Source organism: Schistocerca nitens, chromosome 1, assembly GCF_023898315.1.
Source record: "Schistocerca nitens isolate TAMUIC-IGC-003100 chromosome 1, iqSchNite1.1, whole genome shotgun sequence".
NCBI lineage: Eukaryota > Metazoa > Arthropoda > Insecta > Orthoptera > Acrididae > Schistocerca > Schistocerca nitens.
The window spans coordinates 9,112,359-9,135,445 of NC_064614.1; the positions used below are offsets into that span (position 1 = coordinate 9,112,359).

Genomic DNA, 23,087 nt, shown 5'->3' on the forward strand with positions numbered 1-23,087 from the left:
TCGAATTGTGAAGGGACAGATCAAGATAAGATGGATAGTTTTTATGAGGCACTCAGTGATGTAGTTGTTAGAGTAAAGGGCAAGGACAGTTGTTCTGCTCATGGGTGATTTTAACGCCAGGATTGGAAATCGAACAGAAGGGTATGAAAAGGTTATGGGTAAATTTGGAGAGGTTATGGAGGCCAACAGGAACGGGAAACAACTCTTGGATTTCTGTGCCAGTATGGGCTTAGTAATCACAAACTCCTTTTTTAAACATAAGAACATTCACCGATATACTTGGGAAGGCAGGGGAACTAGATCTGTCATTGACTATATAATAACAGATCAGGAATTCAGGAAGGCTGTGAGGGACACATGTGTATTCAGGAGATTCTTTAATGACACTGATCATTATTTAATCTGCAGTGAAATTGGGATTGTGGGGCCGAAAGTGCAGGAGGTCAGGTCCATATGTGGGAGGATAAGAGTGGAGAAACTTCAGGATAAGGAAATCAGGCACAAGTACATAACAGCGATCTCAGAACGGTACCAGTTAGTTGAATGTAGTCAATTACAGTCATTGGAAAAGGAATGGACAAGGTGCAGGGACACAGTACTAGAAGTGGCTAAAGAATGTCTTGGAACAGTAGTGTGTAAAAGTAGGATGAAGCAAACAGCTTGGTGGAATGACACAGTCAAGGCAGCCTGTAAAAGGAAAAAGAAGGCGTATGAAAAATGGCTACATACTAGAACTCAGGTAGACAGAGAAAGTTATGTTGAAGAAAGAAACAAAGCCAAACAGATAATTGCAGCATCCAAGAAGAAATCTTGGGAAGACTTTGGAAACAGGTTGGAGACTATGGGTCAAGCTGCTGGAAAACCATTCTGGAGTGTAATTAGCAGTCTTCGAAAGGGAGGTATGAAGGAAATGACAAGTATTTTGGACAGGTCAGGAAAACTGCTGGTGAATCCTGTGGATGCCTTGGGCAGATGGAGGGAACATTTAGAAGAGTTGCTCAATGTAGGTGAAAATACGATCAGTAATGTTTCAGATTTCGAGGTAGAATGGGATAGGAATGATGATGGAAATAGGATCACATTTGAGGAAGTGGAGAAAATGGTCAATAGACTGCAGTGCAATAAAGCAGCTGGGGTGATGAAATTAAGTCGGAACTCATCAAATACAGTGGAATGTCAGGTCTTAAATGGCTACATAGGATAATTGAAATGGCCTTGGAGTCGGGACAGGTTCCATCAGACTGGACAAAAGCAGTAATCACACCAATCTTTAAACATGGAAACAGAAAAGATTGTAACAGCTAAAGAGGTATCTCTTTAATCAGCGTTGTGGGTAAAATCTTCTCAGGTATTGTTGAAAGGAAAATGCGAGTATTAGTTGAGGACCAATTGGATGAAAATCAGTGTGGGTTTAGGCCTCTTAGAGGTTGTCAGGACCAGATCTTTAGCTTACGGCAAATAATGGAGAAGTGTTATGAGTGGAACAGGGAATGGTATCTATGCTTTATAGATATAGAAAAGGCATATGACCGGGTTCCTAGGAGGAAGTTATTGTCTGTTCTACGAGATTATGGAATTGGAGGCAAACTTTTGCAAGCAATTAAAGGTCTTTACATGGATAGTCAGGCAGCAGTTAGAGTTGACAGTAAATTGAGTTCATGGTTCGGAGTAGTTTCAGGGGTAAGACAAGGCTGCAACCTGTCTCCACTGTTGTTCATATTATTTATGGATCATATGTTGAAAACAATAGACTGGCTGGGTGAGATTAAGATATGTGAACACAAAATAAGCAGTCTTGCATATGCGGATTGACTTAGTTGTGATGGCAGATTCGATTGAAAGTTTGCAAAGTGATATTTCACAGCTAGATCAGAAATGTAAGGACTATGGTATGAAGATTAGCATCTCCAAAACGAAAGTAATGTCAGTGGGAAAGAAATATAAACGGATTGAGTGCCAAATAGGAGGAACAAAGTTAGAACAAGTGGACGGTTTCAAGTACTTAGGATGCATATTCTAACAGGATGACAACATAGTGAAAGAACTGGAAGCGAGGTGTAGCAAAGCTAATGCAGTGAGCGCTCAGCTACGATCTTCTCTCTTCTGCAAGAAGGAAGTCAGTACCAAGACTAAGTTATCTGTGCACCGTTCAATCTTTCGACCAACTTTGTTGTAAGCTGGGTGGATTCAGGTTACCTTATCAACAAGGTTGAGGTTATGGATATGAAAGTAGCTAGGATGATTGCAGGTACTAGTAGATGGGAACAATGGCAGGAGGGTGTCCACAATGAGGAAATCAAAGAAAAACTGGGAATGAACTCTATAGATGCAGCAGTCAGGGCGAACAGGCTTAGATGGTGGGGTCATGTTAAACGCATGGGAGAAGTAAGGTTAGCCAAGAGACTCATGGGTTCAGCAGTAGAGGGTAGGAGGAGTCGGGGCAGACCAAGGAGAAGGTACCTGGATTCGGTTAAGAACGATTTTGAAGTAATAGGTTTAACATCAGAAGAGGCACTTATTTTAGCACTGAATAGGGGATCATGGAGGAATTTTATAAGGGGGCTATGCTCCAGACTGAACGCTGAAAGGCATAATCAGTCTTAAATGATGATGATGATGATGATGATGATGATGATTAAACAGAATGTCTATATAGCTCTTATTAAAAACTGAAATCAGCATTACAGTCTTAATTGTTTTCCTCTCCTCTGCTGCCAGAAATGTTTATACTAATTATACAATCGAAAATCCAGGATGGAATGTAACAATGAAATGAGAACTGTCCTGCCCACTATTCTTCCCGATGCTCCTACCGTGGTATTCCACAGTCCACCGAACCTACACAATATGCTCGTCCATCCTTACACAACCCCTGCTCCCAATCCTTTACCTCATGGCTCATACCCCTGTAATAGACCTAGATGCAAGACCTGTCCCATACATCCTCCTAGTACCACCTATTCCAGTCCGGTCACTAACATCACCTATTCCATCAAAGGCAGGGTTACCTGTGAAACCAGTCATGTGATTTACAAGTTAAGCTGCAACCTCTGTGCTGCATTCTATGTAGGCATGACAACCGACAAGCTGTCTGTCCGCTTGAACTGCCACCGACAAACTGTGGCCACTAAAAAAGTGGACCACCCTGTTGCTGAACACGCTGCCAAACATGATGTCCCTCATTTTAATTACTGCTTCACAGCCTGTGCCATATGGATCCTTCCCACCAACACCAGCTTTTCTGAATTGCGCAGGTGGGAACTTTCCCTGCAATACATCCTGTATTCCCGTAACCCTCCTGGCCTCAACCTTCGTTAGTCATTGTCCTCCCCCATCCATCCCCCTCCCTGTTCCCACTCCAGCACTACACAGCCTTCACTACACTGCCACACCCAGTCTTTTATTTTCTCTCCTTTCCGCTACTTACCCCCTCCCCCCACCGCACCTTCTATCCTGACCTCTGTCTAAACTTCAACACTTGACTGTCCGCCACTCCCACCATACTATCCTTCCCCCTCCCCGCCCCAGCCTCCTCCTTACCCCCACCCAGTCGCCACTCCCATCATGCACTGGTGCTGCTGTTCGCAGTGTGGTCTCAGCTCCCTGAGACTGCAGATTTGTGTGCAAGTTGTGTTTGTGTGTGTGTGTGTGTGTGTGTGTGTGTGTGTGTGTGTGTGTGTGTGTGTGTGTGTGTGTACTGCTGACAAAGGCCTTAATGGCCGAAAGCTCTAATTGTGTGAATCTTTTTACTGTGCCTATAGCGACTCAGCATCTCCGCTATATGGTGCGTAACAACTTTCCTTCTCTGGTATTGTTATATTAATTATAGTCATTTATTCATTTTTACATTGTGTTCTGTAAACCGTGTCATGAAGGAAAGCCTTCGGGGATAATAAATGACTCAAGTTATACATTAACAGGCAGAAGCAGTCAAAATGACCGACTTCTGCAAAGAATACTAAAACAAACTAGGACTAGTGCTAATCTATTCACACTGATAATTATAGGATTTGAAGGGTTTGCTGAAAAAAAGAGGGAGCTTCATTCTGGAGGCACTGGAGTTAAATGTACTTCTAATGGGAGTGGAAAAACCTCTTTCATTTTACCCTAGAATTATGTAGCTCAAGCCTTTAGTTTTCTCAAACCCAAGAAATAGAGGATCCAGTCACATTAGTTTGCTAGATGTAAGAGTTACTTCTTTATTATGTCGAATAACTGCTGGTATTTCTTTGTAAGGACATTACACAGCAGTATTATCAGAAGTGTGGTGTTTTCCAGGTGTGCTTCATGTTTCAATTTTTATAAAGATAATAGTGAATACCGTTGAAATAATAATAAGTGATTCAGAAAGAAACATTATTTATCTCTGGATCTAGCATTTTATGAGTGACTTATGATTACTTTGTATAGTTATGAGTATATTAGAAGAAAAGAAGCTGCACTGATAAAAAGCCATTGCTCTTCCTCTTACACTATTCAGCTGCTATTTATATCTTCTACTTCATATTAAGTATTTATATAATTTTTCTGATTTTCGAGACCAGTATAAAAACCTCAACCCCAACATCATCAGCAGCAGCATTATCATGTACATTTTCCAGATGCTTGTCAGGTCTGACTACAGCAACTTATGTACTGGGAAATTACCGGCGTTTAGCATCCCCAAGTTAAAACAGCCTGATACATTATAAAACGAGTGGCTCTCAGATTACCATTTTACCTTTTTTGTATAAATAACTGAGATTTCCAATTGTGATGTATCTTTACAAATTATGCTTTTGCCAAACAGGCCAATGATAAAGTTAAATCTTAATGTGAAACCAGAACTTCTGTACTTACGGCTTTAAAGGCAAGTTGTCAATGCATCTTGTGAGGCCTTCTGTGAAAGAATTCAGTGCGCTTGGATGGCAGTCCTTCTGGATAACATGTGCACCACTGGCGAGGAAAGGCACTAAGTCTGTGATTAGAGCCTAAAACATGTTACAGCTGCTGAGTACACGTAAAGGGGAAGAAACACACACACACACACACACACACACACACACACACACACACACACACACACAAAAGCTACTTACTGACTGCTGCCTGTCGCTTAGTACTCTCCATACTCGAGGGAAGAAATCCAGCCACACACACTCAGCTAAACCAGTGTCCATATGACACAGCTGTGCCATTGCAACCAGGAAATGGCTCGTGTACGTATTCCGAACAGATTCCATGAATTTGCTCTGCCGTATCAACATCTGTCGCAGAGACGTCTTTCGGTTGTTCCTCGCTTCCTCACCATCCTTTGCTTCTACACCTGATACTATACCATCCAGGTCAATTTCACTCTGTCAAAGATAACAGAGAAAAAGAATTAGTGTACTGTAGTTGATATGGTTCACTTTTTACAATTATATAAAATAATAAGTGACACAAATGATAGATCATGATATTAGATGTATTGATATAAACTAACAAAAACTGGAATTTATCTACGATAGAATTTTACAGAAAATTAACTCTTTCCAATTCAGTTTTTCTACTACCTTCATTCGTACCAACCCTTTATTTATTTTATACTTGTAAGGCTGTAAGACATTAAGAGTTATTACACTACTGTTTAAAAAAATGCAATACGAGGTCACTTGACAACTTTATCACCTTTTACACTGGTTTTTAAACTACGCTGTTTGGTTGTTCATCATTCATTTCTGTATGGTACTTCTTAAAACACTCTCCAGGCTTCCTCTTGCATGTTACACAGTAGAAAATTGTTTCCCTTCTTCCTCATTTCTTCTTGCATTTGCTGCAAACCATGCAGTCCTTAGTTGACTTTTTTCCCACTTTGCACTACAAAATGCTTCTTCCCACATAGTCTCTCCTTGATGTCAGATGATGATGGTCTTCCTCTTTTCCTTGAATTTGTATTTCTTACCTGGCTGACTAGCTGTCTGATTAGATTTCTTCTGTAGGAAAGGTGACTCTTTAGTTGTTCTCCATGTTTGTGTTTGTCTATTGAGTAATATACCTTTTCACAACAACAACTTCATTCAACCAGAATGTACTGAACAGTCAGTAACCTATTGTCAAGGAATGAAAGTCACCTAACTTTCATATCACTTTGATAGGCACATAACTACTATCAGTAAAAATGTGATAGCCTGAACAACACAAGCTAGCAATTGCTGGGCCAAATGAACCACTATTCAGACTGGAAAAGGTAAATTAGGACAAATTACAGTTTCTCTGTTGTCATTCCATAATAGGGAACATGAGGAAAAATGTAACTATTTTCTGAATCACAGACAGAAAATGCAAAAACCCCATTTCGTAGGCTTCTTTGGATTTTAGCACTTTCAATTCTTCTTTTGAATTCTAATGAGCTCTCACCTATAGCCACATTTCTTTTTGTACATAAGTTCTTTGAATTTACTGTCAAGAATAAGAATCTTTATTAGCCGTTCAGTATTTTCTTATACAATGGGCTTCGTCAATAAGTTCAATTACAGTATAAAGATGGTTATATTCTCATAACAATGTATATATAAATCATATGAATGTTAGTGTAGTACAATAGCACACATTTGGAGTTTTATATATTGTTAATTTTACAATAAAAAAGAAAACAGTATACAGATTTATATTAAGAGGGGAGTATTCATGTTGATGACACTATGTCATTATCATATACATGTTGATAACACTATGTCATTATCTTAAGCTATTGATACAAATATAGAGCACTCGAAATAGGTCTATTATGCCTATATGTTAGATATTGTTTTTCCAAATTTAGGTCCTACTTCAGGCAGAGGTACCTTTCTCTATGTTAAAACAGCAAATCTGCCATATTACCATCTTTATATTCATCAACTGAGTAAAATGCTTTACCTTTGAGCCATTGACCCAAAGTTGTCTTAAATTTACTTTTAGATACTGTTTGTACAATTTTAGGAAGCATATTAAACAGTTCGAGGCCTACATATTTATAACTATTATGTATCTTGGACAATCTGGAGTATGGCAGATCAATTGTGTGGTTTTGTCTTGTATTATGGGTGTGGACAGATGACCTAAGGGGATGTTGAGCTATGTTTTCTTTTACGTGTAATAAGCAATAATAGATGTACAAACAAGGAACTGTCATGATAAGTTTTTTGAAATGTTCCCTGCATGTATCCCTAGGAGATAAACCCACTATACATCGAAGAGCTTTTTTTTTTTTTTTTTTTTTTTTTTTGCCATCTGAAAATTGATATTGAATTGGGAGAATTTCCCCAGAGCAGAATACCATATGAAAGATGGGGATGGATATAAGTAAAATATGAATGCAGCAGCAAGTTTTGGCTGACATTACTCCTATGCTTATTAAGTAGGAACATAGCACGTGCAAGTTTAGAATAGACGTATGTGATATGTTTATCCCAGCTAAGTTTCTGGTCAATCATCATTCCTAACAGTTTAACGGACTTATTTTCTTTGTTTGATACCTTCAAATTAAAGAATATTTCTTCAGTTTTTGTTTCATTTATGAATAGGGAGTTTGCACTAAACCAATGAACCGATTTTTCAAATATTATATTATTTTTTTCTCGTACAGATTCAAGAGTCTGTCCTGAATTGATAAAAGTTGTATCGTCCGCATAGAGGACTGTTTTACAGGTTAAATGCTGTGGCATATCATTAACGTACACTACAAACAGGAAGGGCCCAAGTATGGAGCCCTGTGGCACACCTCTTTTTATTGTTTGTGGGTTTGACAGCAGCCCATTTACACTAACAAACTGTACTCTGTTGCTTAAGTAGGATTCTAATAATTTCAGGGTGTCCTCTTCCATGCCGTAGTGTCTTAATTTCATGATCAAAGTACTATGAGATACAGTGTCAAATGCTTTACTCAGGTCTAGGAGAGTAGCACAGGAGGTTAACTTATTTTCAAAGCCATCATATATATCACTTGCAATATTTTCAACTGCTTTAACTGTGGATAGTTTAGACCTGAATCCATACTGTGAGTTACTTAACAAGTTATTCCTCTCAAAATAGTGTTTCATTTGTTGGTGAACACAGTCTTCGATTATTTTAGATATTATTGGGGTTAATGAGATAGGGAGATAGTTACTTGGATTTGATTTATCTCCTTTCTTAAATATGGGAATAGTTACTGCTATTTTCAAACAGTCGGGGAAAATCCCTTGCTGTAATATAGGGTTAATGAGAGTGGTTAGAGGGGACAGAAGATCACTTGATATCTTCTTTATGACAAAGTTTGACAGACCATAGAAGTCCTCTGCTCTGGAATTACTTAGTTTGCCTATTGCTTTGCTAACATCATTTTCAGTTACTGTTGCCCAGCAGAATTTATGGACTACATACTTATTTGAACCTAAAAGAGTTTTAGCATCAAGCATGGCGTTGAGGGGAGACAAATCTTGTTCTTATTCAATATAGTCACTAGCATTCTTCACCTTGCTCCCTTCGTACCTTAACACTCCAGAGCTGTGGTAGGTAAAACTAAGTGCAGCATCTAAAATATTGACGGTGGAACCTTGTTGCGTGACAGAAAAGGGAACATGAAGGGATCACCATTGCCACCACAATAAATTTTCCAGGTAATTGCGACAGGTTGTGTCTCTTCATCACTGTCTGCTCCATGAGTAGAACCTGATTCTTTACAACTTGTATCACTGCACACAGCTGAAGTTTCTTCCCAAACACTTTCATCAATAAATTCTCCTTTGTCCTTAATGTCTTTGAGAAGCCACCTGGCAATATCATCATCACTCAAACGGTTTCTACTGGCCATTACCGTACTATAAACGTGTGAATGCAACACGCTTTGAGTTGTCAGATCTTCATACTATGTGCTGCCACACGTAGCAAATTCTAACAATGAAGTGGACAGAAAGCACAATAATGGAAAAATGTCTGACATTGTCTTTTGCACGATATAATTACCACAAATAAATTACATGGACAAACTAACATATACAAAAAATTTTATAGTTCACTACAGCTTACACACCTCTTTATCAGAATCCATTTCATCCATGTCGTCCCTTATACCTTGTAAGTACATGAAATAATTGGCTTTGTCAGTGCTATCTGCTTGGCTTAAGACATATGTAATGGGAGGCAACCTCAGGCTTTCATCACTGAGTCGTACAGTTTCACCTTTGAAAAGAAAACACCAACAGTTACTAACATTGCAAAGAGGAAACACACAAGTTTCAGGTAAAAAAAATTAACCTCACTATGTGTAATAATGATAATGACACACTTAAAATTACTAGAGAATTAGTGGTAAAGGAACAGACGCCACCATCAGCTAATACAACATTATATTGCTCTAGACTGTTACCTGTCCCTCCTCTAAAAACAACATTACACAAATAAAGTAAACGGACAAGTACTACCAGAAACAATAAACACTGGGAACTGCTGTGACTGTGGCTATGCACCTACAAGACAGCAACCTGTCTTACACCTGCATCCCGCAGTTGGCCAAGAGTCAGCCGTCAGCTGTTGTAGTCAGCTTACAACCCAGCAACTCCATCACGAACCAATGCTTGCCTTGTGCAATAGTAAACATCCCAGACAGTAACCAAAAAGGCTGGTTTTTTTGCCCATCTGCAGCAGACACCTCGAGAGCAGCGCACACATCCACAACCACAGCGATGCTATCATGGGCCCTAGAGATTTTATCTCCACTTGTGACATTCCCGCAAGTAGATAGAACTGTATCCGTGTGTCACGACCTTATTTATGCCAGCAAACAACCACAGAACACCAGTTCACATCATGCTCTTCAAAGACAAATTCTCTAAGCTTTACACCAACCACTGCCACAGTCAATGTATCAAGAGTCTCTCCTAGTACCTCCAGTGGCCCACTGTCTGATGCAGCCAGTGTACCCACCTTGGATGTTTGCCGCCGATGCTATGTGGGGCTACCAGCAATTGTCATCGTGATACATCAAGACTTGGCCTCTATCACTGTGGACCTCCAGGACTTTGGTATTATGGGGTGTCAGAGTCCATGCAAACACAGAAAGGTTAGTGCATCATGTGAAGCATTAACTGACACTTCAGTAATGGTGAGTCAGTCTTCCGTAACTGACAGTACACCAGACTTACTGGGTCTCACCCACTTCAAGACAGAGACCCTGGCAGAACGACTACTAGTGTTTGTGTAATTAAACTTCAAAGAAGAAGAAGAAGAAGAAGAAGAGAAGCTTTCATGTTATCATCAATGAACTTGTAAATAGTTCTCATGGGTTTGCCACCGGATCACGTTGTGCAAATTCCACAATATTTCCTCAGAGCAACTGTCTGACATCTTCAGGTGGTTCAACCTGATGTCGGACAGATGCTCCGAGGAAATACTGTGGAATTTACACAAGGTGATCCGGCAGCAAACCAGTGAAGACTATTTACAACATATCCACCGGGAAAGCTTGAAGAGTCACATCAATGAACTTGTTAATCACAGGCTACCTGAGCATCGAATTTTCTGACACCAAACCTGACATGGGCTATAACAGGAACGAAACTAGAAATCTTATATAACAGAAACTACTTCAAGGCAAATTTTACAATGTTGCACTGCAGCATTTGGAAAGTCACTGACAATCTTATCTTCCTTTATCCTCTGGTGAGGTACTCTGAATATTTCTGTATCTTAGAACTGTAATTCTCAAAATATTAAGATTGAGAATCTCACTGCAACTGAACACATACATGTGTAAAATTCAGGGTTTCCCCCCCAACAGCACTATATACTTTCCAATCTGGTCGTCAGCTACATCTACACTTATACACTGCTCTTTGCTGATGATTCAAGTATTACAATTAAGCCTAGTGTGGAAGTTTCACTACTTAAAATGTAAACGAAGTGTTCTTCAAAATTAAACTGGTTCTCTGCAAATGGCCTCGAGTTTAGAAAAAACAGCACGCAATTCTGTTACTCCCCAGTGCTGAATACTGCAGTGCAACAAGATATTTAACCTTTCACACTGCAGTATTTCTCGCGTAAATGATTACAAGTGAGAAGATGTTGTTGTAATGCATATATGTGCATACATACATTGAAGTCCCCCCCTGCGCAGTTCTGTCGGAATGTATGGGGGTGATGTCTGAAACTTTTAAGGATTTTGTTATGATTTTCACTAGCTGAAAAACTGATTCAGATATTGTCACACCTGGTTCACAGTTCTGTGACCAATCTTCATGCTGACGTTTGTTATTATGATAGGCTGACTTGTATGTGTTTTTGTACCACTGCTGCCGCTGTCTACTCACAGAGTGATGCATGTGGCTTCTGTCGTGTCAGTTATGTTTGCTTTGATTATTATGACGACTTCTCGTGTAATGCGGAATGTTGCTGTGTGATTAACAGCATCTACATGATCACCATCCACACTGTGGCAGTGATAATAGTTCCCTGCTTGCTCAGAGGAACCATTGTTGAGGTTGTGTGAGAAATTTTTTTCCATTCTCAGATTTGTACATTTCGTACTGCCTGTACACCTTCATGGATAAAGCTAACATTGTCCAGTACGGACGTGTCGTGGAGTCTAATTGAAAGCCTGCACTAGGCCATTGGGCCATGCAAAATTATTATTACCAAAATCTATAAATAGTTTAAGTTATGTCTTGCTTTCTCTGTTTCCTGTCACGCACACAAACAATGCAACATGAAAGCAGCAGAATCTTCATTGTAGCGGCCATACACAGTTTACATGACAGCCAACAATCACTGGAAGATTCCACCGTTCTTTGTTGCTGAACTTTGACTGTTGTGTCTTTCAAAATTACAAGGGGGGAAAAATATACATGTATGAATAACTGACACTTTTTATGTAATATGTCATGTTGTAATGCTTCACTTATATTTGATCTAGGTTATAAGCACTATTCTTATAAACTACATACATGTACACCTACGTAAGTGATAAGGATAGATTGCTTCTCACCATATAGTGGAGATATGTTATTTATTCATCTCATTACGTACAATTTTCAAATAATTTGATTTGCTGTACAGGAGACATGTCAAGTTTTACAAAAGAAATTTTTTTCACGTTAAGAGAAATACAAAAGTTTACATTATATTTTACAAGTTACAGCTACACATGTACATAAAATAATACATGTAATACAATCCCTGTGTTCAGACTGTGAAGCTGTCCTCAATGAATTCGACAGAATAAAAACACTTTTCCAGCAGAAGAGTAAAGAGCAGTCTTTTCAGTGAAACAAGCTCCATTTTAAATATATTACTGCCTTTTATTCGATTGAAAATTTTTAACCCCATACACTATGGCGTTTGGGCATCAAGTTTTAAACGATGTGTTGGAAGTTTGAAGTTATCTCTGTGGTGAGTGCTGTAGTTGTTGTCAAAATGGAAAGTGTCTAGTGTATGTTGATTTTTATATAAGAACACCACCATCTCATATATGTTAAGTGAGGAGATAGATAGTATTTTTAAATTTTTTAACAGTGGTCGACAGGATTCCCGTTTTTTTGCAACACACGTTTCTAATTACTTTCTTTTGTAATACTAGGAGCCTAGTGACATTTGCTGAATTTCCCCATAAGATTATGCCATAACGAATAACTGACTCAAAGAAGCAGTGATAAACTATCTTTCTGGTATCCATGTTTGTGGCACCCGACAAAATACACATTGCAAATGCTAAGTTGTTCAGTTTATTTGCTAAGTAATCTATGTGTACCTTCCAATTTAAATTTTTGTCACGATTTAGGCCTAAGAACTGCACGTGGTTTGGTTCTGTGATATCCTGATCATTGCAAGTTATCTTTATTTCAGTCCTTTCTACTGATTTAGCTTCAAATTGCATCATTTTGGTTTTAGTTACATTTAGTTTTAGTCCATTTTGATAGAAACAAGATTCAAGTCTTTCTAAAATATTTTTGTTTTTTTCTGGAATATTTTCAGATACCTCATTCTCAATTAGAACTGATGTATTATCATAATGAGGCACAGCAAAAATATTGTTAAACAAGTAAACTTTCAGCCAAAATGCCTTCTTCTGAATTAGACGTGACCCCCCCCCCCCCCCGCCCCAAACACACACACACACACACACACAGGTTCACACAAACGCAACTCACACACGTGACCACTGTCTCTGCCTGCAAAGGCCAAATTGCCAGCAGCTGCCATGACGGGAGAAGCAGTTTGGGTGGTGGGGGTAAAAATGAGATTGGGGCAGGGGAATGGGAGGGAAGCAGGATAGCAGCTGGGCATGATCAAGTGCTACTTGTGGGAGTTTACAGAGACAAGTTGCAGAGAAGGTAGGGCAGCTAGGTGTAGTTGAGAGGTTAGATGGAGAGTGGGGGTGGGCGGGGGGCAGAATGGAAAAGGAGAGAAGTAAAAAGACTGGAAGAGAGGACTGTGTAATGCTGGTACGGGAACAGGGAAGGGGATAAGTGATGAAGTGCAATTTCTAATGAAGATCTAGGCCAGTAGGGTTACGGGAATATAAGATATATATAGCACGGGAACTGTTCACACCTGTGCAATTCAGAAAATCTGGTGTTGGTAGGAAGGATCCGGGTGGCACAGGCTGTGAAACTGATTCTTGGTGCAACATCTCACAGCCCACAGTACACTGGCTGGTATCATTAATCCTAGACCTTCAAACTGATCACTCATCCTGTGTCATTCTCGTATATTTTTGTGTTATTTTCCACACCTTCCTGTACCACACAAACCCCCACCTCATCCTTACAAATCCCTCTCCCCAGTCGTCCTCTCTTATTCCATTATGCACATACTAGCCTCACCTAATCTAGTCGTGTCTGCTGCCCCCCTTCTTCACACGTACTCCCCCGCCAAACTGCAACCCACATTACAATCTTTTTACTAATTTATTTTTCTTTCATTGTGTTTTCACGTAAATTTCAGTTGGTTTTCACCTTTCACTATAGGCCTGCTCCCACAGGTTTCATCGTGTTTCCCCATACTTCATCTATTCCGTCCTTTTCATGATTTTTTCCTATGTATGTAGGTGTATTTTTACAAACTTTTATGAATGTTTTTCACATTATTTACATATTTTTACATGGTTTTATTCTCCAGCATGGATCCTTGGTCCTTCCGTCTGGGCCAATACAGAATATATTTCCTTATTCATAGCCAGGGCCCAGTCCCACATACTGTTCTTCCATCAGTGTTTGCCTCATGGAATCAGACCAAATGGCCTTACCATTGAATTACCCATCTCTGGTTGCAGCCCCTCCTTGCACAATAACCTCCATCTGTTCAGATTCTGCCAGTGTTTGATCCTGACTAATATTATCCTGCAAAACCATGTCAATCAGGCCCAAACCACTTGCAATACCTCCTCCTCTAAACAAAACCAAATTTCTGGACCCCATCTCACACATAAACTCTTGGCCTGTATGAACTGGAGCAACATGCACAGCACCATCTACACCTACACGGATGCTCTGCAAATCACACTTAAGTGCCTGGCAGATGGTTCATCGAACCACCCTCACAATAATTCTCTATTATTCCACGCTCGAACAGTGCACGGAAAAAACAAACACCTATATCTTTCTGTGCGAGCTCCGGTTTCCCTTATTTTATTATGATGACCGTTTCTCCCTGTGTAGGTTGGTGTCAACAAAATATTTTCGCATTCTGAAGAGAAAGTTGGTGACTGAAATTTTGTGATAAGACTCCGACGCAATGAAAAACGTGTTTCTTTTAATGATTACCACCCCAAATCCTGTATCATGTCAGGGACACACACTCCCTTATTTCTCAACAATACAAAATGAACTGCTCTTTTTTGAACTTTCTCAATGTACTCTGTTAATCCTGTCTGGCAACGATCCTACACCGCACAGTAGAACTCCAAAAGAGGGTGGACAAATGCAGTATAGGCAGTTTCTTTAGTAGATCTGTTGAATCTTCTAACTGATCTGCGAATAAAACACAGCCTTTGGTTTGCCTTCCCCACATTTTCTGTGTGTTCTTTCCAATTTAAGTTGTTCATACTTGTAATACCTAGGTATTTAGTTGAATTTAGGGCCTTTAGATTTGACCAATTTATCGTGCAACCAAAGGTTAATGGATTCCTTTTAGCACTCATATGGATGACCTCACATTTTTCATTATTTAGGGGCAATTGCCAATTTTTACACCATACAGATATCTTTCCTAAATAGTTTTGAAATTTGTTTTATCTTCTGATGAGTTTACTAGACGATAAATGACAGCATCATCTTCAAACAACCAACACAGCTGCTCAGATCATCTCCTAAATAAGGAACAGCAGAGGGCCTATAACACTACCTTGCGGAATGCCAGAAATCACTTCTGTCTTCTGTTAATAACTATGAACTTTGACCTCTCTGAGAGGAAATCACGAATCCAGCTGCACAACTGTGATGATATTGCATAAGCACCCAATTTGATTACAAGCCACTTGTGAGGCACAGTATCAAAAGCCAATTTGAAATCCCTTGTCCACAGCACTTAACACTTACTGTGTGTACAGACATAGATGTGTTTCACAAGAACGATGTTTTCTAAATCTGTGTTGACTTTGCGTCAATACATGCATCAATAGAACCTCTTCAAGTTAGTTCATAATGTTTGAACACAATATATGTTCCAAAATCCTGCTGAAAATCGACGTTAATGACATGTGCCTGTAATTTAGTGGATTCCCCCTACCCCCTTTCTTGATTATTGATGTGACCTGTGAAACTTTCCAGTTTTTGGGTACGGATCTTTCGTCGAGTGAGCAGTTGTATATGACTGTTAGGTATGGAGCTACTGCATCAGCATACTCCGAAAGGAACCAAATTGGTATACAGGCTGAACCAGAGGACTTACTTTTATTAAGTGATTTAAGTTGTTTCACGGTTCCGAAGATATCTACCTCTAAGTTACTGATTTTGGCACCTGTCCTTGATCCAAATTCTGGAATATTTACTTTGTCTTCTTTGTTGAAAGAATTTCACAAGGCTCTGTTTAGTAACTCTACTTTAGCAGCACTATCATCGATAGCATTTCCATTCCTATCATGTAGAGAAGGCATTGACTGTGTCTTACTGCTAACACTATGTATTACCAGAATCTCTTTGGTTTGTCTACCAGGTTTCCGGACAAAATTTCATTGTGGAAACTATTATAAGCATCTCCCAGTTAAGTCCATGGCAAATTTTGAGCTTCTGTCAAAGATCACCAGTCTTGGAGATTTTGCATTTGTTTAAAGGTGGCATGCTTTTTTCGTTGTTTCTGTAACAGTGTTCTGACCCATTTTATGTACCAAGGGAGATGAGTGCTATCGTTTGTTAATTTATTTGGTATAAATCTCTAAATTCCTTTTGATACTATTTCTTTGAACTCAAGCCACATCTGATCTACACATACCAGTACATTGTCTGTCAGGAAGGTATCAGCTGAATTTTCATCCGATTTTTTTGAATAGGTATATTTATCATTTATTTCTGGAGGATTTGGGAGTAACAATACTCAGTCTCACTACAACCACCCTGTGTGCACTAATCCCTGTATCCATTTTGGTGCTTATTATTAGCTCAGTATTAATTGTTGCTAAGAGGTCAAGTGTGTTTTTACAACCGTTTACTATTCATGTGCCCTCATGAACTGACTGCTTGACATAACTTTCAGAGAATGCATTAATAACAATTTCAGACTCTGTTTACAGGTTCCTCCATATTTAAACAAGTATTTTTTCTAACATATTGATGGTAAATTGAAATAACCACCAACTATAATTGTACGAATAAGGTACAGCCAGTGGCGTATATAAAATTCCGTGTACATGTGGTAAAGTTTATGTTGGAACAACAAAAAGAAGCGTAAATACACAGTTAAAAGAACACAGAAGTCTTTGCCGATTAGGAAAAACAGATAAATCGGCTGGAGCAGAACACGCTTTTCAGCCAGGAAATCATCAAGTGAAGTTTTCCGAAACAAAAATTTTATCTACGATGACGAACTATTACCCACGGCTTTGTAGAGAAGCAATTGAAATATATAAACATAGGGATAATTTTAATCGGAAAGAAGAGACCATGAAACTTAGTGATATTTGGACAGTAGCACTACAGAATTGCTAGACAGTTTTATCCGTGACGAGATTACGATCGATAGTTAAGTTTTATCTCTGACAAAGATTATCTCTGCATATCACCCCTCTGAAGATGTCCAGCGCAGCTCTGGACGAAACGTTAGGAGCTGAAGAGTTTCATGGACCACGACCTTACATCCCGGAAGGTTTACCAGAAGATATGTCATCCGGACGTGAAAGCTTTCATACTAACACCAACTGTGTTTAGCCTATCCTTTCTGACCTCAGTTAGGTCCTTCACAAAACTTTCGGCTGAACTTATCTCTGCTGTTAGCCAGCTTTCAGTTCCTTTTATGATTTGAGCATCAGCTACGACTTGCTTGGAGCTCTGGTACCTTCCCAACACAGCTACAACTATTTACAACTGTTATACTGATGATAACCTGTAGATTAAAACTGAAGAAACTGCAAAAAGGTGGGAATTTAAGGAGATGGGACCAGGATAAACTGACTAAACCAGAGGTTGTACAGAGTTTCAGGGAGAGCATAAGGGAACAATTGTCACAAATGGGGGAAAGAAATACATTAGAAGAAGAATGGGTAGCTTTGAGGGATGAAGTAGTGAAGGCGAAGGCAGCAGAGGATCAAGTAGGTAAAAAGACGAGGGCTAGTAGAAATCCTTGGGTAACAGAAGAAATATTGAATTTAATTGATGAAAGGAGAAAATATAAAAATGCAGTAAATCAAGCAGGCAAAAAGGAATACAAACGTCTCAAAAATGAGATCGACAGGAAGTGCAAAATGGCTAAGCAGGGATGGCTAGAGGACAAATGTAAGGATGTAGAGGCTTATCTCACTAGGGGTAAGATAGATACTGCCTACAGGAAAATTAAAGAGACATTTGGAGATAAGAGAACCACTTCTATGAACATCAAGAGCTCAGATGGAAACCCAGTTCTAAGCAAAGAAGGGAAAGCAGAAAGGTGGAAGGAGTATATAGAGGGTCTATACAAGGGCGATGTACTTGAGGACAATATTATGGAAATGGAAGAGGATGTAGATGAAGATGAAATGGGAGATGTGATACTGCGTGAAGAGTTTGATAGAGCACTGAAAGACCTGAGTCGAAACAAGGCCCCCGGAGTAGACAACATTCCATTGGAACTACTGACGGCCTTGGGAGAGCCAGTCCTGACAAAACTCTACCATCTGGTGAGCAAGATGTATGAAACAGGCGAAATACCCTCAGACTTCAAGAAGAATATAATAATTCCAATCCCAAAGAAAGCAGGTGTTGACAGATGTGAGAATTACCGAACAATCAGTTTAATAAGCCACAGCTGAAAAATACTAACACGAATTCTTTACAGACGAATGGAAAAACTAGTAGAAGCCGACCTCGGGGAAGATCAGTTTGGATTCCGTAGAAATACTGGAACACGTGAGGCAATACTGACCTTACGACTTATCTTAGAAGAAAGATTAAGGAAAGGCAAACCTACGTTTCCAGCATTTGTAGACTTAGAGAAAGCTTTTGACAATGTTGACTGGAATACTCTCTTTCAAATTCTGAAGGTGGCAGGGGTAAAATACAGGGAGCGAAAGGCTATTTACAATTTGTACAGAAACCAGATGGCAGTTATAAGAGTCGAGGGACATGAAAGGGGAGCAGTGGTTGGGAAGGGAGTGAGACAGGGTTGTAGTCTCTCCCCGATGTTATTCGATCTGTATATTGAGCAAGCAGTAAAGGAAACAAAAGAAAAATTCGGAGTAGGTATTAAAATCCATGGAGAAGAAATAAAAACTTTGAGGTTTGCCGATGACATTGTAATTCTGTCAGAGACAGCAAAGGACTTGGAAGAGCAGTTGAACGGAATGGATGGTGTCTTGAAGGGAGGATATAAGATGAACATCAACAAAAGCAAAACGAGGATAATGGAATGTAGTCGAATTAAGTCAGGTGATGTTGAGGGTATTAGATTAGGAAATGAGACACTTAAAGTAGTAAAGGAGTTTTGCTATTTGGGGAGCAAAATAACTGATGATGGTCGAAGTAGAGAGGATATAAAATGTAGACTGGCAATGGCAAGGAAAGCGTTTCTGAAGAAGAGAAATTTGTTAACATCGAGTATAGATTTAAGTGTCAGGAAGTCATTTCTGAAAGTATTTGTATGGAGTGTAGCCATGTATGGAAGTGAAACATGGACAGTAAATAGTTTGGACAAGAAGAGAATAGAAGCTTTCGAAATGTGGTGCTACAGAAGAATGCTGAAGATTAGATGGGTAGATCACATAACTAATGAGGAGGTACTGAATAGGATTGGGGAGAAGAGGAGTTTGTGGCACAACTTGACCAGAAGAAGGGATCGGTTGGTAGGACATGTTCTGAGGCATCAAGGGATCACCAATTTAGTATTGGAGGGCAGCATGGAGGGTAAAAATCGTAGGGGGAGACCAAGAGATGAATACACTAAGCAGATTCAGAAGGGATGTAGGTTGCAGTAGGTACTGGGAGGTGAAGAAGCTTGCACAGGATAGAGTAGCATGGAGAGCTGCATCAAACCAGTCTCAGGACTGAAGACCACAACAACAACAACAACAACAACAACAACAACAACAAAATACTGATGATTCCCGTATCTACGTTCTTCCTGTGTTCGAACTGCACCCTTTGAGACTGAAGCCCTTTTTGTGTTTGCCTGAGACCTTCTAACCTGAAAAACCACCCAGCCCACACCACACAGCCCTTGCTACCCATGAGCAGCCTCCTATGTATAGAGGATTCCTGCCCTGTTTAGCGGAACCCAAAACCCAACCACCCTATGGCACTGGTCGAGGAATCTGCAGCCTACACTATCGCAGAACATCTGAGCCTCTGCTTCAGATCATTCAGCCCTGTAACAGAGGTCCGCAACTGATCCTGTCAACAATGCTACAAATGGTGAGCTCTGCTTTCATCTCACATAGAAGACTGGCACCCTTTACAATTTCCGATAGATGCTTGAAACCAGAGAGAATCTCTTCAAATCCAAAGCAACACATTTAATGGTGCCAAAGTGAGTTACCACCTGCCGCTAGTTGCACCCCGTGCTCTTCATGGCATCCAGAAAGAATCGTTCCACTTCTGGAACAACTCCATCTGGTATGCACACGGAGTGCACACTGGCTTTCTTTCCCTCATTGAGAGCCATGTCCGTAAGAGACCACATAATGTGCCTAACATTGAAGCAGCCAACTACTAATACTCCCACCCTCTGTGATTTCCTGGATCTTGCCAACTGAGAGGTTTCCATTGAAACAGGACAAGCAACTGCATCTGGCTGAGGGACAGTGTCAGTCACTGACAGCACCTGGAACATGTTAGTCAGAGTAACTGGGGAGGCCTTACGTTCAACCCCTTGGGAAGTCTTTTGTTGCCTGCCACACTGAGGCAACCTTCCACTCTACCACGGGTGAGAAGTCGACCTCACTGCGAACAGTAACTGGGCTGGTCATCGCTGCAGACCGATCACTGGATTCAGATGTCCTGGATATCCTTTGAATCCCCATGGCCAGCCCACAACAATGATGCCCGTCCACTGCAGCTTCAAGCTGTGTAATCGAAGCCATCACAGCCTGGAGCGATTTGTCACCAACTTGGATAGCATCTGCACAGAGCGGTCACAGTCCTTATCCATACTAAAGACTGATGAAAACTACACTACACAGACAAACAAAGAACTATCGACATGTGCTATGCAACTTTATGTAGACGCTGTCAAGAACATAAGAAATGTGTCCAATAAATTAGGTTAATACGCAGAGGTTCAAAAACTAAAGTACCAAAGCACTCAGGTGAGACTAAATAATTCGCTCCTGATAAGGAACTCATACTGTCACAAAAAGAGTTTACTTTCAGACACTGTGTTTATTAAATATCAACTTAAAATACAGAAATTCTAGATACTAAATTACCGAAGCACAAAGATGAAACTATACAAAGGCTTTCCCGGCATAATAATTGATAATATTCTTCTCGGGTGTGCAGCCGGATCATAACGTCTTCATGACAATATTTCAGCGGTCCAACTGGCCGCCATCTTCAGGTGAGAGTGCTGGTAGACGATCTCGCTGGCCAGTTGGACCGCAGAAATATTGTGTCATGAAGACGTTATGATCTGGCTGCAAACCCGAGAAGAATATTATCATGAAACTATACAATTTGCTACTAGGTAGGAACTTTTAAAATGTCACAAAATTGGTTACTTCCCTTTTACTGCTTTGTGTCTTGGCCAGCTGCCACTGCTTCCAACCTGTTCACCACCTACTCCCACCTTGGACTACCAATATACACCATCTCTGCAACAACCTACGAACCTCCCTCATATCAGCTCACAACTGACAAACCCAGCCTCGCAGACCTACTCCATTTACCCCACCCTGAAAACCCCTCCCAAATTTTAATATAAACAATAGTGTGTCAGAGGTTGACAGCAGTTATTAATGAATATAATTCCAAATGCAAACTGAAATCACATCTGCTTGACAACTAGGGTCCTGAAAGTTTGTGGCCCATCTACGTGGTCTGCAAGCATCTGTGGTGTATGAGAGAGAGCACAAACAAGCCTTCGCAAATGTTGTCAGAGGTTGCTGAAGGCGATCAATGCTGTTTCACCTAATAACACAAGTGAGCGTACACTTGGCAATGACCGTGTGGATGTCACTCACTTGTCCATATCCATGCAGAAATCACGAGCTAGCACTCACATGCATACAGAGTGCAAATTGGAGGTGTGCGCATGAACAACGTGTTTCCTTTACCACTAGAGTTACACAAACAGGTAAAAATTATTTTCTGTTACTTGTGGATAACAAGTACAAATATCCATTTGAAACATTATTCGTTTACACAAATGAAAACATTTATTCACTGTCTGTGAATAAGAAGCATTGCATATAATAGATAAATTTGAACTCCAATGACATTTAGTGCTCCAATTCTTTGTTAATTATTAAATAATTTGTTTATCATTTAGTTTTCGAAACAACTGTTTTTCCCCCATTCACCTGGAAGTTCATTTGATTTTCAAATAATTGCCATTGTGAGACACTAAAGAAAATATGTTCTGCATCTTCAAAGATGATATCAGCATTTGTAACTCCTTTCAGGATAATGATACAAAAGTTCCAAATCACACTCGTCTTCTGCTGAAGTTCAGAAATTCCACTCTAGTTTTGGCAAATAACTTTGTTGTGATTCCACAGTGATTTTAATTCCCAAATCACATTCAACATGAATTTTCCTAGGGAAACTATTTATTTTTTAATTGTAGGTGAGACATTGCTGTAATACTTTCAGGTGTTGCAGAAAAGAAAAAAAACATCTTTCAATCACTTCTTGACAATGTCTTGATAAAGTTGGTAGTTCTGCAATATTATGAACTCGTCTTGTACTCAAACAGAGTGCCTCTTCTGAAACTTTTGAATCTCAAAACTATGTGTAACTGCACTGATGCATGTAGGATCTTCTAAAGGATACCTTACTCAGAGTTAGCCCTAACACTTTTTGATAACATTTGATGTCCAGCATAATTCCACAAACATTTCTGGAGACTTTGGATTAAAAGTGAGTTAATGTTAGTTGTTAGCAACCACCTAGTTGTTATTCTGTTCAATCATTTTTAACAAACAAACTCAAATGACTAGCATCATTATATCAGAGACAACCATATCTGACAGTTAGCGATCTTAATACAATGGAGGGCAATGCATATCAAGAGTTTCTGTTGGCTGCAATCTCACCTTTGGCTACTTACGCAGAGTACTTCCACATGTTAGCAGGGGGAGGGGGAAGTACTGGCAAGTGCAGAATCAGTTAAATTGGGCTCTGTCAGTAGTGCACCTGCTAAAGCCACCCCACCAATGGAGTATTTTTATGCTGTATTTGTTACGCAGTAAAGCAATTAAATATGTGCTCAATCCACAGGTTTGTGTGAACACTGCACTGCTTTACCAGGCATGGTGGTGTGGCCTTGACTTC

General features: G+C 39.8%; 1 protein-coding gene across 1 annotated transcript in view; it reads right to left on the reverse strand.

Annotated features, from left to right (window-relative positions):
• LOC126240282 (transformation/transcription domain-associated protein) overlaps positions 1–23,087 on the reverse strand; it is a 491,514-nt gene that overhangs the window by 175,319 nt on the left and 293,108 nt on the right. The window contains exons 44-46 of the mRNA XM_049947913.1: positions 9,014–9,162; positions 5,079–5,336; positions 4,840–4,970 (exon numbers count right to left, since the gene is read on the reverse strand). Of these exons, the coding sequence (XP_049803870.1) occupies positions 4,840–4,970; positions 5,079–5,336; positions 9,014–9,162 (538 nt within the window). The remainder of the gene's footprint in view (positions 1–4,839; positions 4,971–5,078; positions 5,337–9,013; positions 9,163–23,087) is intronic.